General features: G+C 35.3%; 1 protein-coding gene and 2 pseudogenes across 1 annotated transcript; 2 read left to right on the plus strand and 1 right to left on the minus strand.

The window, feature by feature from the left end:
• Positions 1 to 809: 809 nt before the first annotated feature.
• Positions 810 to 1,755, plus strand: LOC120150778 (universal stress protein PHOS32-like). The gene is made up of 4 exons (XM_039163402.1): positions 810 to 1,076; positions 1,165 to 1,274; positions 1,351 to 1,472; positions 1,596 to 1,755. The coding sequence occupies exons 1-4, from the start codon at positions 902 to 904 to the stop codon at positions 1,687 to 1,689; spliced, it is 501 nt and encodes a 166-aa protein (XP_039019333.1). The 5' UTR covers positions 810 to 901; the 3' UTR covers positions 1,690 to 1,755.
• An 820-nt stretch (positions 1,756 to 2,575) lies between these two features.
• LOC120150780 lies at positions 2,576 to 9,293 on the minus strand (annotated as a pseudogene).
• A 2,303-nt stretch (positions 9,294 to 11,596) lies between these two features.
• LOC120150953 lies at positions 11,597 to 18,337 on the plus strand (annotated as a pseudogene).
• The last annotated feature ends 36 nt before the right edge of the window (positions 18,338 to 18,373 follow it).

Here is an 18,373-nt window from a genome sequence, read left to right on the forward strand (position 1 = left end):
CAAACCTAACTAATTATTATTAAAAATATATTATCCATTTAAATAAAACAACATGTAAGAGTGAATAATTAATCGAGTCGAATTAAAAAAAATTCAAATTAGTCAAGGTGACGAGTCACAATTTATAATTTAAACTTTATTTAAAATTTATGTGATTCAAGTTGTTCAAATTTTTGTGTAGATTTAATTATAAATATTTATAATATTATAATACTATTTGATTCATTTTAAACAATTTTTATAACCATATGCAATATACATTTATGTTTTTATATTTTTTTATATGCGATATACATATCATATAAAATTAAATAATTCGACTCAAATTTAAAAATCAATTTACTAATTTAAACAAAATTTAAACTATCCGACTTTTATTTTACAATTTAACTCGAATTTAATTCTTTTTAAAATTAAATCCAGTCGATTTTTTAACATCAAATCAAAATTTATTTTTTTAAGTTAGATTAAATTTGGTCAACCCTATCAACATATGCACAAATATCAACCATGAAAGTGGAGTTTCAAAACAACTCGAGCATTTTACCACGGCGGTCACAATACATCGAACAGAGATAATAAAAAAGAATATCTTGAATTCATTGTCTTAAAATCACATGGAAAACCCAACAGGAAAGGAATAATAACATCTTCACTCCACCGTCGGATGGACGTCAAGGCAACCCTCACCCTCATCTCGAACACGTGTACGTCCCAGATTGATTTAACTTTTCCTTTAATCCCGACAACTTTCGTAGCAAGCATGCCATGGACATGATAATATAAACCCATAAGCTTTCATGTTTTTGTTCATCCCCGAAACCGTCCTTTACAATTACGTTAAGTCTTCTTTCGGCTTCATCTATTTGCAGGATCAACGACAGAGAAAAGAAAAACAAAAATGGGAGGAGATAGAAAGATCGGAGTGGCCATGGATTACTCAGTTAGCAGCAAAAACGCTCTGAAATGGGCTATAGAAAACTTAGCTGACAAAGGAGACACCCTTTACATAATCCACATCAACCCCAATTCTCTCGACGAGTCCCGCAATTCTCTCTGGGCCAAATCCGGTTCTCGTATGTTTCTGCAAATCATTCGTTGTTAATCGTGTCGGATCTGATCTTGGGTTGTTCTTATTTTCTGTGTTTTTTTGTTTGTTCGCAGCACTTATTCCTTTGACAGAGCTTAGGGAACCGGAGATTATGAAGAAGTATGATGTTAAAACTGATATGGAAGTTCTTGACATGCTCGACACTGCTTCTAGACAAAAAGAGGTAAACCCCTTTCTTGTTTTCCTTGTAAAAAAGATCATTTAGGTTTTATTTGGAGCTGATGTTTGTGATTTTGCAGATAAATGTTGTCACGAAGCTTTACTGGGGAGGAGATGCCAGAGAGAAAATTCTTGATGCTATTGATGTTCTCAAGGTTGATTCTTTGGTTATGGGAAGCAGAGGACTTGGAACTGTTCAAAGGTATAGTTAATTGTACAACTTACAAAGTAAAATTTTTAGTTAAATTCCTCGTAAATAATCTTATTCTGTCATACAGCAGAACTATCAGTTGGTTTTGGATTTTAATGAAAATTGTTATTACAGGATCATATTGGGGAGTGTGAGCAACTATGTTGTGACGCATGCTCCTTGCCCTGTTACCATCGTCAAGGAACAATCAAGCTCCGGCAAGCACTGAGATGCTTTACGGATTTCGAGTTTGATTTTCCATAAAAATAATTTGATCTGCTGTTCTTGTTTGCTTGAATCATGTTTTTCCTTAGTAGTGTTAAGTTTGTGTTACCAAGAATTCTTGAATATAATGTACTTTGCGAGTATTATAATTTGTATCATTATTCCTTTGGCATTGACCTGTTTCCGTCGAAATCATAGCCTTTCATGGTGCGGAAGAGCCGCCTCCTTCATTCAAAATCCGGGACACTTGTTGATACTTTTTTTTTTACCTTCCATTTTCAAAAATCAGACAAGTGAATTTGACTATTTTGTGCGGCTACACATGGGCTGTTTTACAAGGATGCGAAAACTGGACAATGACGACCCCACACACGACGCGTTATTAGGATTTAAATAAACAAAGATTTTAATGAATTGTTCACGTTCGTATAATGTTCGCTTATAAGTTAAATAAATAAATATTAATAAATTTTATGTTAATTTAATAAAAGAATGAACACGAACAACGGTATGTTAGATTCATTTAAGTTCACAAATAAACTTATTTGAAAGTTCGTTTACTAACTTATTTATAAGTTGAAGATAATGACTAAATTGAATACAAGATGAATTTTGATGTTCAAAATGTTAAGTTTAAGGAGCTTAAGGACTAGAGATAAAATTTCACCATTTAATTGATTTTGTTTTATTGTATTTTTTTTGTTTAGTTAATATTTTTGAACATGTAAATTAATATTTTCATAAGCGTTAAAAGAATTTAAGACGAATATCTCCAAAAAAGTAAGTAAACAAATATGAATTAAATATGAATATTTTCATAAATAAACAGACGAATACGAATACAATCTTATTCGTTCAAGTCTAATTCATTTAAGTCTGATTCATTTGCACTAATCTGTCCAACCATTACCGGATAGCCAGTTCTTCATAAAGGTGATTAGTTTATCTCTAGGAGGCAGATGTTCCTTAACAACATTGCAGCTTACAAACTCTTCACACCATTTGATCAACAACGGGAGTTGGTCTGCATTCATAAAGTCTAGTCCTGAAACTTCTTGAATGGCCCTAAGCCAAAATGCAATGAAGTTTGCTGCAATGTCAACTAGTCCGATGGTCTCTCCCCTGAAGAATCGGTTTCGGTCGAGCACGCTTTCGAGCGTTTTCAGACACCGTCTTACTTCTTCCATGGCCTTCTCTCGCTCTTCCCCGCTCCCCAAAAGTGCTTTCCACACCGGAGGCATGACCTGTGATGAACATCAGGAAATATTCAGAAACAAATAAGGCTGTCTTCCACTTGTCAAAGTCAAAAGAAGCAGCTTGGATATGTGAATGGCCAAACTTTTTAGGCGAATTATGAATTTTTGGAGGGGTACAAATTTACCATTACATTGATTTACAACTTTATAAAATTTTGAGAGACCAAACTACAATTCTGTTATTTTTACGGTCAAGGCCATACCTACACTTGTGTGTCCATATTCTAACTCGGACCTAAAGATTCGACTTGATCAATTTGAATTCAGGCATAAACCAACTTAATTTGATAATATGCTTAAATCATCCTAATCTAAAAGATACAAACTCAAAAGGTTCATAATCGCAACAATCTAATATTAAAATTATGTGTTGTTTTTCTTTGAGGTGATAAGTTTGAATAAATACGTCTGCATGATGTATATGTTGTTGATGATTAAGAAGTATTATGAATAAATACCATTTTGTAATCATGCCCAAACTATTTAAAAAATAAAATTAAGGGTAAGCTACATATTTAGTCACTCATTTATTCTTGTAGTTTCGTTTCGGTCATCTAATTATTTTTTTAAAATCATACCTAATATTACTTTTTTGTTTTGTTTTATTCTATTCACTCGTTGTAAAAAAATTAATGGTGATATTGACGTATCTCTATAAGATAATGACACATCATCAATAAAAAAATTATCACGTCAGCAATTATGTTTATTTTTTAATAGCGGGTGATTAAAATGGAACAAAAACATAAAATTAAATATGATTTTGAGAAAAAGATTATTGAATAATCAAAATGGAACTGCATGACTAGATGAATGACTAAATAAGTAGTTTAGTCTAAATTTAACCTAGATTATTGTAACCCGAAATTGAGCTAAACCCAAAGTTAACTCGATTGATAACCAAAATGAACATTGAATTCACATGTCTAAAGCATGTTTCCAATAACTGATAATTGAATCTTACCTTGTCATATATAAAGTGAGCCCAGAAACGAGCGTGGGCTCTTTGATGAGGATCAGTGATAGGGAAGCGGTGGCGGGTTAATGAACGTTGCTCTTGTTGAAGAATCAAACCTAGGAAGCTCTAGACTCGATGAAGAACGAAGGGGATGAATAGGGGAAGGTGGCGGCAACAACTAGAGTTCTTAGAGTTTCTTTTAGGTGCTGGAAACAAGGTAAGAAACAAGATTAGAACAAGATAAATAAAAGATAAAGGAATTGAAAATAAAGTAAGATAACCAAGAAATCAAAAGATCTCCCTTATGACGGTGAACGGTAAAGATGATGATGGTGAGGATGGATTTGTGGAAAATAGATGGATAAGTGTCCTATCGAGCCCTCCTAGTCACAATGAAAAGGCAAACACGATAATATGGCTCTAACCAACCCTCCTAGTCGCGATGAAAAGACAAATTGGAGTGTGAAGATTAATCTCCCTCACAAGAACTTGAAATAACTCCAGGAGAAGAAGCTTCGAAGGTACAAGGCAAACAACACTTGCAAAAACGAACTCTCGTTGTATTATTAATCAAAGAAATCTTCCTTTACAAAGTTGAATGAAGCCTCCTTTATATAGGGGCTGAGTTCTAAATGTCCTAAATAACTAATGAATAAAATAATAATAAAATAAACATGTCTTAACTCTAATTCCTAATAAAATAATAATAACTAAAAATAATATTTTAACCCAACCTTAATTCATAATAAAATAATAAATCTAATCCTAAAAGATAATGCATCATCCTATATTAAGTTATATTACAAATAATCAATAAAAATATTGAAAATTCGTAATATTTACAAATCCTGTATTAATCCCGTATTGGATTTTCTACATGAACTGTCTTCAGTAAAATGGCCATATCTTGAGTTCCCGATATCAGATTGATGCGATTCAAAAACATTTGGAAACATAAAAGATAGAAGATCATATCTACAGAAGAAATATTAACTAAATAAGATCAGGATACCATTCAAAAAGTCATCGCAAGTCTGCTTCTGTTTTGATCTTCTTTTCCAATGTTTGGACGAGTGGATCATTTGGAAGAGTTATTACTTCTTCCTTTAATGTGAGCCGTGTGATGCATGTATCATCCTCCCTTTCTTCAAAAATATTCAACCTCGAATCGAATAGATGTGCTTTGAATCTTTGAGACTTTGTTCTTCTAATAGGTTCGAGTAGAAACATTAGTCCAAAGAAGCATGTATTATGGACTCTGGTGCATGTATCATTCCCCCACTCCTCAAAAGGATTCGTCCTTGAATCTTTAGACTCTCATAAATCGTGACTCTTCATTGATATGGCATAGTGATTAGGTATTTCAGGTGGTAACCTGTCAGGAGGGTCACCTAGCACTATTTGACAACTCTTGGCGATGGAAGATGGTGTGGGCTAGTCTCGTGTTGCTTTTACTTTCTCATCCTTTACATGGATTCCCTGTGCACAAACTATAAAGCCTGTGGAGTTGTTCAAGTCATGTTTCGTCATTAAGATGGCATCACGACTAAGGCTTTTCTGGATGTAGCCTTTTTGTAACAAATCTAATTCTTTGGTTTCTTCGAGATTGTATGTTTGACGAGGTATAATAGAACCTTGAATTAGATTGGTTTGGTGTAGTTTTCCTCTTTTCGGTGGTAATTCGTTAGGTGAATCACCTAACACTTCTCGAAAATCCTGTAACAAACATGAAAACACACTAGGAAAATCCTTGTTAATGTTAGAAATCAAAACAATTGATCCCCTAAAGTAAACAAGAATGGAAGGTTGTTTGTAAAGAAGGTTCTCTCTCAATTCTTTTATGCTCACACATATATTTTGAGTCACTCTTTTCTTCTCACAATTAGGTTCACTCACTTCCCATGGGTCATTATTCTTTTGGCTTTTGTAACTAGTGACATCTTTTGCTTTTTTCTCTTTCTCATCTTTTTCCTTTCTGCTTTCCCTACCTCCTCACAAATTATCATTTGATCTTTAGGGGCTGGAAGTGTGTCATTCTTTTCTAGTTGTTCTTTCTCCTTGTCATGTTTGTCATATCTTGGATTTTTTTGAGAATATGGAGTAGAAGACGAGGAAGGATTTGAAGGATTACCTTGGTAAGAGGATGAAATACCTTGGTTATGTTCTATGAATCGGAATCTCCTTTGGATTTGTGCTTCGATTGTCATTGCTTTCTTTAGTGTATCTTCAAGGTTTTCGTACCCCTGGAGATCAAGAAGATCAGTGATGTTTGAGTTTAAGCCGATGACAAATCTTGACACGGTGACATCTTCTTTTTCGGTTATGTTAGCCCTATTGAGTAAGGACATCATCTCCTTGTAGTAGTCTTCAACTGAACTTCTACCTTGTCGAAGTCGGTCCAAGAAGTGATTGTTGGAATTTGGAAGTTCTGGATCTTTTTCCTTGTTTGCATCCACCAAGTTCGAGCATATCCTTTGAATTGTATGGTGATGAGGTGAACTTGTTTAGCTTGGGGGCAGTCATGGTATGCGAACATGAGATCAAATTTTTGTTCCCATTCGATGTACCTGTCTGGATCGTTGTCTCCTTTGAAAGACGAGATCGTGAACTTTGGTTTTGTAAAGAGTTCGGGTGCTTGGAAACGTGGTTGTTCTCATCCGGGTACCAAAAGTTCAGCATTGTTTGGTCTTGGATTCTGGTTTGGTAGATCCAGTTGTGGTTCTTGTCGTTCTCTCACGATTTCATCAAATCTTTCAACTTGAGTCGTGAGTCGGGCAAGTGCGGCTAAGATAGTCGTAAGTGTCTTGTTGTTTTTGTCGCCCATCCTGAAATCATAACACTCGAAAGAAAATTTTAAAGTAAATAAAATAAAGAAAAAAATTCAAGAAAACAAGAAACCTCACAAGTCACTCCAAGAAAGTAACACAACGAGAGGCAAGTAAACCGATATTGTACTCTTTAAAACTCACTTTACCAAGTAGTCTTCCACAGTTCGTATCGGAGTTTGATTACTAGCAAAGGCGATAAGAAAACCTAAAAGTTCTAAGAGGCCAAACAAGGGTTAAACTCCAAGAGAACGAGAATACAAGGGAGGAAGAAGTATGCAAACTCTTTAATCCTACTAACACAAGAAAGATAATGTGTTAGATAATGCAAAAGAACAATAAAAGGAAAAGAAAAAGAACCTAAAGCATTAAGAGTCAGAAAAAAAAGAATCAACTCAGAAACCTAGAAAACACTGGATCAACTTGAGCAACGTTTTTGAGGGAGTTACCGGTGTCCAAATATTTTGGAAAAATTCTTGACTGTCTTTCGATGCGTCAAGAAACTACCTGTAAAATTTCAGAACCAAATACCTTCAGTAGTATCCAATAGACTCTGTTGAACGGTAAGTCCTCAAACAATCTGTTTTTCTTGATTGCTTTGTTGAAGGTGTTATTAATCTCCAAAAATTATGATTTTTTGTGTGAATGATCTTGAATATATGAAGTTTTAATCTGGAAATTTTCACCACAAAATTCCTCCTGTATAATTTTCAAGAAATTCGACAAGATTCTAGATCGAATCTGCCGATGAAACTTGAATGATCTATTTGAAGGCAATGAACTCTGATTGGTGTGAATTTTGGACTGGAGATTACTCTTAGAATGAATATGATATGTGGATAAAATCAGCCCTAAATTCCTTCGTTTTCTATTTTTCTGAAAATTTGGCTTTTTTGTTTTTTTTTGTCTTTTTTTGTTTTTTTTTTTGAAAAAATAGCAAACTAATAAGAATGATTTGAATCTAAATTAAAATTAAATAAAAAGAACCTGAAACGATAAATCTTCTCTGAACTAGCTTCGTTGGGGTACCTTGACAGTTTTGTGTGCAAAAACGAGCAAGATTGTTTGCTTCTTTCCAAGAATCGGCCCAAATCTGATACCAATTGATAGAGAAGCGGTGGCGGGTTAATGAACGTTGCTCTTGTTGAAGAATCAAACCTAGAAAGCTCTAGACTCGATGAAGAACGAAAGGGATGAATATGGGAAGGTGGTGGCAACAACTAGGGTTCTTAGAGTTTCTTTTAGGTGCTGGAAACAAGGTAAGAAATAAGATTAGAACAAAATAAATAAAAGATAAATGAATTGAAAATAAAGTAAGATAACCAAGAAATCAAAAGATCTCCCTTATGACGGTGAACGGTAAAGATGATGATGGTGAGGATGGATTTGTGGAAAATAGATGGATAAGTGTCCTATCGAGCCCTCCTAGTCACAATGAAAAGGCAAACACGATAATATGGCTCTAACCAACCCTCCTAGTCGCGATGAAAATGCAAATTGGAGTGTGAAGATTAATCACCCTCACAAGAACTTGAAAGAACTCCAGGAGAAGAAGCTTCGAAGGTACAAGACAATAAGCACTTGCAAAAACGAACTCTCGTTGTATTATTAATCAAAGAAATCTTCCATTACAAAGTTGAATGAAGCCTCATTTATATTGGGGTTGAATTCTAAAGGTACTAAATAACTAATGAATAAAATAATAATAAATTAAACATGTCGTAACTCTAATTCCTAATAAAATAATAATAACTAAAAATAATATTGTAACCCAACTTTAATTCCTAATAAAATAATAAATCTAATCCTAAAAGATAATGCATCATCCTATATTAAGTTATATTACAAATAATCAATAAAAATATTGAAAATTCGTAATATTTACAAAATGCTCTATTAATCCCGTATAGGATTTTCTGCATGCACCGTCTTCAGTAAAATGCCCATATCTTGAGTTCCCGATATCGGATTGATGTGATTCAAGAACCTTTGGAAAGATAAGAGATAGATGGTCATATCTCCAGAAGACATCTTAACTAAATAAGATCAGGATCCAATTCAAAAAGTCATCGCAAGTCTGCTTCTGTTCTGATCTTTTTTTTCAATGCTTGGACGAGTGAATCATTTGGAAGAGTTATTACTTCTTCCTTTAATGTGAGCATTGTGATGCATGTAACATCCTCCCTTTCTTCAAAAAGATTAGTCCAAAGAAGCATGTATTATGGACTCTGGTTCATGTATCAATCGGCAGGCAAAATGGGATTGTTTTTCCAGGTTTCATCAATGTATTAGAGAATAATGAGAGACTCCACCACTGGTTTTCCATTGTGGAGCAGCACGGGAACTTTCTTGTAAATCGGATTGTATTTGAGAAGCAAAGGACTCTTGAGTTTGTCATCGGACACATTCTCTTCCATGTATTCGAAAGGAACGCCTTTCAATTCCAAAGCAATCTCCACTCTACGGCTAAAAGGACTTCCCCAAGCTCCAAACACCTTCAATTCTTCTTCACCCATGGCGATGCTACACTTGAAAATGCAATACACAGCCGATTCCCTTTTGCATTCAGCGATCATCAATGGTTAGCTTTCATGATGGGGTGGTTAGAAAGTGTTGAACAACGCGAATATAAAACAAAAGGCCAAGGGATTTTCCTTGTAAAAAATGGAGCTAAGAGACAAACTCGGTGTTTCTTTAGTGGCCTTTTCGTTTCCAATGATGAATGGGAATCTTACTGTGATAATGGGCTATTACATTGGACTTTAAATACCCTAATTACATTTTTCTGTACCCACGAGTAGCCTGGCAAATCTATATTTGGGTTAGTCATAAACCCAAGTTTATTTGAGTAAATTATATATTTAGTCACCTTAACTATTCTTATAGTTTTTAATTATATTTAACGTTATGTTTTAATTTCATAACAATAAATTACATAAACCCTTCCTATCATGATCCAACCAATCAAAAAAATACATATAATATAATTCAAACTATATTTTATTTTTACCCAAACCATTAATGACAGTAGAGTTTTTTTTATTTAAAAAAACTATAATAAAGCATTTCTAAATTTAAAAAGGAAAAGTAGATTTTTACCCTTGAGATAAATTTCTTTAAAATGAAAGCTATAATTTTTTTATAAAAAAAATTAACAGCAGCAAATTTCTTTCTCTAAAACTAAAATTGTCAGTTATAAAGCAAAATTCGGCACAATAATTTACATTCAATTCAAATAAAAGGAAAAAAAGGTTAGTCTCTGCTTTACCAAATCATATCTTGTCGAATTTCATTCACAATTCAAAGTAAAGATGATTTTGAAAAAAGTTTGATTTGGGCTTGGAATATAAGATTCCAACTTTTCCCATTTTGAAAAATCCATGAAATGTGACACAGACAAGATTAAACCTTTAAAAAAAGGCATAATGCAAACAAATGCTCCTAACGTTTGGCATTATATGCATTTGTGCCCAAATCGTGATTTTTAGCAGTTCTACCCACAACATTTGTTTATGAGGCATAAGTCCCCCCCGTTGGATGGAATCCGTCAGTCAACTGACGGTCAACGGGTCCATCTGACGTGGCATGCACATGTGGCCATCGATGGTGATGTGTCATTTCCATGTCATTATTTTTTTTGCTGATGTGAAATTTACACGTCAGATTTTTTAATAAAATATAAATAAAAAATGTGAAACAATATCTCCTATTGGCGCATATTTGATAGAAGGGATGAAAGGCTCACAACGCGGTGGATGGGGTTTGAACCTGGGGCAAGAGCGTGAAATGGGATGGCCCTTGCCACCAGGCCAGGCATGTTACTCGATAAGTATGTCTAACATTATGCTAATAAACCAAAAATAAATGTCCAGGTTTTAAAAAAAAATTATACGCGCGTTTAGCATACATATACGCTTCAAACGGTATTTCCCCCCAAACCCAAGTATCCCCAAATGTAAATCAAACCGAAACCCTAATCGCATTTCCCCTTTCAATTTCTACTCCATCAAATCTCCTCTACGAGAACATATTCTGAATTTTTTCCCCATTCAATCTCTCCCTCTTAAATGCAGTAGAATGTGAGTTTAGTTTTTAAAGAATAATATCGATTATTTGGGTTTGTTTTGGCATAATGGGTTTGGTTAAATGTTTTGGTTTATGTCATTGTGTTGAAGCATTTGTAAAATATTTGGGTTTTCTAACTTGTGGGATGTTAATAACTTGTGGTTTTGCATGAAAGGGTATATATTTGGGTTTGAGGCTTTATTGCTTGGGTTTCTTGTAATGAATCGAATGTGGAAAGCTCAATTTGGATGCATATATCATCGGTGGGGGATTGCATTTTGTAGGGTACTTTAGTGGTGGGGACTGCATGTTTGGTTTTTTTATTGAGGGTGATGATGAACTGAAATATGCCAGAGATAAGAATAAAGGTAAAAACATGTTGATGAGGGAGTAGATGAAGGAGGTAATAATGGAGTTACAGAAGACGTAGGCGGTAATGATACTGATTACTATGACAGTGATGACCAATGGAGTTTGATTGTGTCAGATGATGATGAACATTAAGAAGGTGCTAGGAGAAGAGAAAGATATCCTATTTACAACCCAAATACAGAGAGTCATCATTTTTGTTTGGGGATGATATTTATAGATGTAAAATAATTCAAAGCTGCCATCCATAAATATTCAAGATGCAGTAGAAGAGAGTTGAGAATTGTACATTCTGAAACTAACAGGATTAGTTACAAATGTAATGCATCTAAAAGTTGTCCATGAAGAATCTATGTGAGTAAAAATAAGAGGGTAGGGAGTCTACAGGTTAAGACTTTTATAGATGAACACAACTGCCCTGTTAGTTTTACTAGCGGGATGGTGACTGCAAAGGTAATTGCAGAACATTTTGAAGATACAATTAGAGACCATCCAAAAATGAAGCTTAAAGAGATACAAAGAAGGGTGCAATCTGAAATACATGTAAATGTTAATCTGAGTAAATGTCGACGGGCAAAGAATATGGTGACATCAAGGTTAGGTGGAAACATGAAGGAAGAATTTATAAACCTGTGGGATTATGCAGATGAGTTACGGTCAAAGAATCCAGGGAGTACAATAAAAATGGCAGTAAATAAGGTGTCAGATAATTCTCCACCTCACTTCAAACGATTTTATGTATGCTTTGATGCTATGAAGAGAGGTTGAAAAGAAGGGTGTAGGCCTATAATCGGTGTAGATGGCTGCTTCCTTAAGGGCCCATTCAAAGGTATACTTTTATCTGCTGTTGGGAGAGATGGCAATGATCAGATGTACCCTATCGCATGGGCTGTTGTCGAGGGTGAAAGCACAAATTCTTGGTCTTGGTTTCTAAATATAGTGGCAGCAGACTTGGGATTGGATGATGGATTTGGCTACACCATCATCAGTAACCAACACAAGGTAAATCAATGTATTAATCTTACTTGATGCTAGTTGTTATTTTACTGTACACAGTCTGACTTATTGTTGTTATATAACTTGTTGTTCTATGATAATTGAATAGAATCTCAAACTTGGTTAAATTTTGCTTGACAGGGTATTGAAATTACTGTAAATGATGTTCTACCACGAGTAGAACATCGAAATTGTGCTCGACACATGTTTACAAATTGGACTAGAAGGAAGAGAGAAAAATCATATCAGTTTTCCTTTTGGCAAATTGTGAAGTCCACGACTGAGAGAGAATGGGAGGAGAACAAAGATGCATTGTCAAAGATTGATATATCATACTTGCTACTGAATTGTTTTGCAAAAAAGAGAAAATGTGGACCAAGGCCTTTCAAATGATGCATTCCAAGTCATATATAGTGGACAATAATTTGTGTGAGGCTTTTAATTTGAGCATTATTGATGCAAGGTAAAAGAGCATCATTACAATGCTTGAAGAGATTCGAGTGAAGATAATGACAAGAATAGTTGAAAAGAGGAGATTCCTCACAACATGGAAGTACAATTTTGGTCCACTAATTAAGAAAAAATTTGACATCATGAAGAAAGACAACATTCAGTGGAGAATGATTTGGAATGGAGATAATGGATGTGAGGTAAAGAAAGGGAATAAGCAGTATATTGTAGACTTGAATGAAAAAACCTGTACCTGCAGAAGGTGGTAACTAAGTGGGATTCCGTGTCCGCATGCTTGTTGTGCAATATGACATACTGGTGGGGACCCAGATGAATGTATACATTCCTTCTATCATAAAGAAACATACATTAAAGCATATAAATATGCTTTGCAACCTATTAATGGGCCTCAAGATTGGAAGAAATCTGGAATTGATCAAGTTCTTCCACCGGTTGATAGAGATATGCCTGGAAGGCCTAAGAAAAATCGAAGGAAACAAAAAGATGAACCAAAAAAAGTCAAGCCTGGACATGTTAGAAGGATTGGTCTTATTATGACTTGTAAAAGATGTGGTGGACAAGGTCATAATAAAAGATCATGTACTACAAACCAGGTATTTATAGTTTATGTATTCAAATTGTTTTAAAAGTTCAAATTAATGTTAGATTTTTATAGTATATTTTTTTTGTTGCAGGACCTTAATATCGATGGGAATTCTTCGATAAGATCACCAAGTACAATCGATTCAAACTCAACACACGTATCAAGGAAAGGAAAAGGCATGTGTTACTTCTGATAGATCAATGAGGAAAAAAAGATATGAAGGGATAGGCCTTTACACAAACTTGGGGACTGGAGAGCAGACATTCTATGTAAGAACATTTTAAATAAGTAACAGTATTTTTTTCGAAAACCTAAATAATGTTTGAATTTTCTAATATGTTATTAGTATGGTACAAGAGCACCAAAGAAAAGGAAAGGAACTAAGGACCATTTGGGCACTCAAGAATTAGTAGCACCAAAAAAGAAGAAATGAATTATATGATCGAGTGGGTCTTTTGGTTGTGATGCTTTTTGTTAGAGTATATGTTTTGAGTTGAGCTTCTTTTTGTGTATGTCAAATATCTGCCTAACTTTATATGATATACCTTGCAGCAATAATATATGTTTTTTTGTGTATGACAAATATATGCCTAACTCAAGAATCAATAACTTTTCTTTTCGATTATTTTCTGTTTATTCGGTTTAAGCATATTAACTAGCCAATATAATAGAAAACACTAAACACTTATTATTATACATAGTCATTTCTTCTCAATAGGTAACAATCATACACTTGGTATTACATAGACATAAACACTTAATCTTTAACAAAACACCTAAAGTGCTATTGCAAGTACAATTACCACAAAGATACATATGATACACACCATTGAGCAAATACACATTGTCTTATACAATTCCTTTTCTTTCTTCATTGTTTTAGATTTTTACTTCAAGCTCTTAATCTTTGTCTTTAATTCATTGTCATTGTCTTCACTTTGCACACTTCCAATCTCATTAACTTTGCTTTGAACACTTTCACTTTCACTCTATTCCAACAACACACTATTCCTTTGAGCAGTAGAGGAACAACTTCTAATTTGTCTTCTAAGTCTTGCATTCTCTTTCGTTAAATTTCGCTCACTATCACGTAATTCTCGTAGTAAGTAATTAGCTCGATCTGGCATGCTACCATCATACCATTCAAAATACCTACAATCGTGCTACAATAAGGGGAAAAGGCATATTTGTTATCAATCGATATATGCGACAACATTTTTATCATTCAAGCTAAATAATACAAGGTAATTATAAACATATTCTTACCGGAAAATTTGGGCAACCGTAATACCTTCTTCCGGGGTTTAAATCGCTCCATGAAATTTCCCTAGATGCCAATTTATTGCAATAACACTTCTTTGGGTCACCGTTGTAAACAAAATCTCATCGCGAAGCACTAACGATGGTTGGACATGCGAACCTGTCCATTACACAATCTCTAATACAACCCAAATAAAAAACAAACAACGTTAATTATTAAATTAATTCAAGTGATATTCACAAATCAATGTTCATTTCGAACTAAACCAAATAAAAACTTGAATGAAAGATAAATTAATCGAAAACCCATTCAAAACTGGCACATACCCAAAACATTTAACAAAACTAAATCAAAAACCCATTCGAAATTGAGGAGATTTCATGGAGTCGAATGTGAAAGGGGATTTGCGATTTCATGTAATTTATGATTCCATTCAAACAAATCAACTCACCTTCAAAATATACACTTAATTGATCGGTTTGAGGTTGTTGCTTGAAGGAAAATTCGTTCTCGTAGAGGAGATTTGATGGAGTAGAAATTGAAAGGGGAAATGTAATTAGGGTTTCAGTTTGATTTATATTTAGGGATACTTGGGTTTGGGGGGAAATACCGTTTGAAGCGTATATGTATGCTAAACGCACGTATATTTTTTTTTTTAAAACCTGGACATTTATTTTTGGTTTATTAGCATAATGTTAACGCCCTTGCCCCAAGTTCGAACCCCATCCACCGCGTTGTGAGCCTTTCATCCCTTCTATCAAATACGCGCCAATAGGAGAGTGACACGTGTCACTTTCCTACTGTTTCACATTTTTTATTTATATTTTATTAAAAAATCTGACGTGTAAATTTCACATCAGCAAAAAAATAATGACATGGAAATGCCACGTCACCATCGATGGCCACATATGCATGCCATGTCAGATGGACCCATTGACCGTCAGTTGACTGACGGATTCCATCCAACGGAGAGACTTATGCCTCATAAACAAACGTTATGAGTATAACTGCTCCAAAAAAATAATTTGGGCACAAATACATATAGTGCCAAACGTTAGAGGCATTTATTTACATTATACCTTAAAAAAAATCCTTCGATTTAAATGCATAGATTCCCATTACTTTGCCTTATTTTTCAAACACAGCTTAGAGATTGTCAAGCCCTTTTCTTGTCTGATTCTATAGTCATTACTAGCTTTACTCCATACATTATAAGCACAAAGCTTCATACTTTTCCTCACACACTAATAATAGAAAAGAAAATATCTTTGTGTTTCTTGTTTGTTTTTACTTCCATTTTGCCTCTCTTAAGCAGGCATGGTTGCAGCCTCACGGATGTAGCTTTAACCCACCGAGAGCAAGTAGACTCAGTCCAGTTCAAGCTTTGTTTCCCTGTACCAAAGCTGAAAGCTACAAGCTTTTGGGTTTCGGAATCTGTTAAAAGCTTGTGCTACCGACCTACAGAGCCAAATGTATGTTGCTTAGACAGATTGGATTCTAGTTGTATGATTGTTAACAACTCTGCGGTTTCTGATTCACTTGGTTTTGAAGAAAAGAAAGCTGAAATGGAGAGTTCAGTTGAGAAAAATGAAAGCTTTGGGGGGTCGTGAAAGTAGTTCAAGCTCTGATCTTTTGACATCAGAGACAACAGTGTTCGAGGAAGAACACAGTCACAGTAGTTCCGAGGAAGAAGATCTATATTCACCGCCTTCAGTTCATTGCCATGTGCATGAAATTGCTGAAACAGAAGACAGAAAGAAACCCCCATGAATGATAGAATATTGGAGAAACAAAATTCCACAATTTCAGGTATTATGACTAATCATTATCTTATGAATATGTTTCCCATTTTCCTTTGTTTGATTCATTTTGTTGATGCGTTTGACAATGGGGTTATAGAGATTGAGTTGATGAAAGAAAGATTTGCAAAATTGCTGCTTGGTGAAGATATGTCAGGGTCTGGAAATGGTGTTTGCACTGCCTTGGCTATTTCAAATGCCATCGCCAATCTTTCTGGTAATGTTGACAGCTTCACTTGTTTGACCTTTAACATAGTTTTAATAAGCTTGGTTTGTCAATGTTGGTATTTGTTTCTGATTTCTTGTTGGTTAATTGGTATGGCTAATGGCTATTTCTCACACTGTCTTAACTATGCAGCCATCTTATTTGGGCAAATATGGAGGTTAGAACCAGTACCTCATGAGAAGAAAGAAATGTGGCGAAGAGAGATGGAATGATTTCTTTCTGTTAGCAATCACATTGTCGAGTTGATACCGACTTGGCAGACATTCCCGGACTGAAGCAAGCGTGAGGTGAAGCTATTTTTAATATGTGACATTAGGGCAGTATTGAAGTCTAGTGACCAAACTTTTTATCATATGGTGGATTTGAAGTTTAAAATGCCATGCCACTTGCTGTGATTTCAGGTCATGACTTGCAGGCCCCGGTTGGATCTCTACGTCAACCTCCCAGCTTTAAGAAAATTGGACAACATGCTTCTCGTAAGATCCACTGGCTTGTATTGCGATATCGAAATAAGATTATGTTTGCAGAGCTTATTTTTTAATGTAGCACATGCTTTTTGCAGGAGATATTAGATGGTTTTGTTGATGCAGAGTTCTGGTATGTTGACCAAGGGATTCTAGCTCAGCAGGCTAATGGATCAACCCCTTTCTGAAAAGCCCTTCAGCGTCACGAGGAGAAATGGTGGCTTCCCGTGCCTCAGGTGCCACCAGGAGGCCTTGATGAAAATTCGAGGAAGGAGTTGCAGCATAAACGTGACTGTGCAAACCAGATCCTAAAAGTTGCAATGGCTATCAACAACATTACTCTAGCTGACATGGAGGTCCCTGAATCATATTTCGAATCTCTTCCAAAGGTAAAAGAAAGTAAATATAAATTAAGTGTATAATGTACGTATTCTATGAAGTGTTGTTAACTGCTGCTACAATTTGTTTCAGAATGGCCGAGCGAGCTTAGGAGATCTTATTTATCGCTATATTTCATCCGATCTGTTTACGCCTGAATGTCTTCTTGACTGCCTTGATTTGTCCTCTGAGCATCAAGCTATTGAAATTGCCAACCGAGTGGAGGCCTCGATATATCTGTGGCGTAGAAAAACCAATCCCAAAACTGTCAACAACACGGCTCGCTCTAGTTCAAAGTCGTCATGGGACATGGTCAAGGACCTAATGGTTGATGGTGAAAAGAGAGAAATAGAGCCTACTTCTTTGCTTGAAGCAGCGGTTTGCGGGTCTTTCCCAGACCTCTCTAGATACGAGCAAGATTCAGCACAACAAGGTTTGTGTCACTGGTTCCACTTTTTGTTCTCAAGAAGGCTTTTAATTACAAAAGTCATGCTGATAACCTAGTATTGTGGTGTATAGGATATCGGAAAATCCATTCTGGAAAGATACTCGAGAGTTTTGGAGAGCCTGGCATTTAACATTGTGGCGCGTATCGATGATCTGTTTTATGTGGATGATTTGACCAAGCATTCGGATCAGTTCTCTTCGCCAAACAGAGTTGGTGTAATTGGTCGAGGTAGTCTTTCGACTCCTTACCACATGGCCTTCTCAAGCACTCCGTATAGAACTGCATTTACGACTCCCAACTTTTCAACAGCACATCTAGTTAGCCCTGCAAAAGGAGAAAGACCACAGCATGGGATTGGAGTGAAAAAGGCCTTGTTGACTGATTATCTTAGTATTGATGAATCCGGTTTAAGCATAGCTTGAGCAACATCGGTATTGTTTGAATGTCTAGACGAGGCAGCGAGCCTATCAAAACAGGATCCATCCGGCTTATTCCCAGAGAAGGAGCCCTGGGGTTGCACCCCATGAACCAACCTCCCGAGACAGCAGTATTTCACCTGTTAGGTATAGGAAGATGCTTGAGAACGACA

The sequence above is a fragment of the Hibiscus syriacus genome, unplaced genomic scaffold (genome assembly GCF_006381635.1).
Source record: "Hibiscus syriacus cultivar Baekdansim isolate YM2019G1 unplaced genomic scaffold, ASM638163v2 tig00111027_pilon, whole genome shotgun sequence".
In the NCBI taxonomy this organism is placed as follows: Eukaryota; Viridiplantae; Streptophyta; class Magnoliopsida; order Malvales; family Malvaceae; genus Hibiscus; species Hibiscus syriacus.

Coding starts and splice junctions, on each gene's coding strand:
- LOC120150778 (XM_039163402.1), top strand. CDS start 902: ATGGGAGGAGATAGAAAGATCGGAGTGGCCATGGATTACTCAGTTAGC. Junction 1,077..1,164: donor CTGGGCCAAATCCGGTTCTC/GTATGTTTCTGC, acceptor GTTTGTTCGCAG/CACTTATTCCTTTGACAGAG. Junction 1,275..1,350: donor CTGCTTCTAGACAAAAAGAG/GTAAACCCCTTT, acceptor GTGATTTTGCAG/ATAAATGTTGTCACGAAGCT.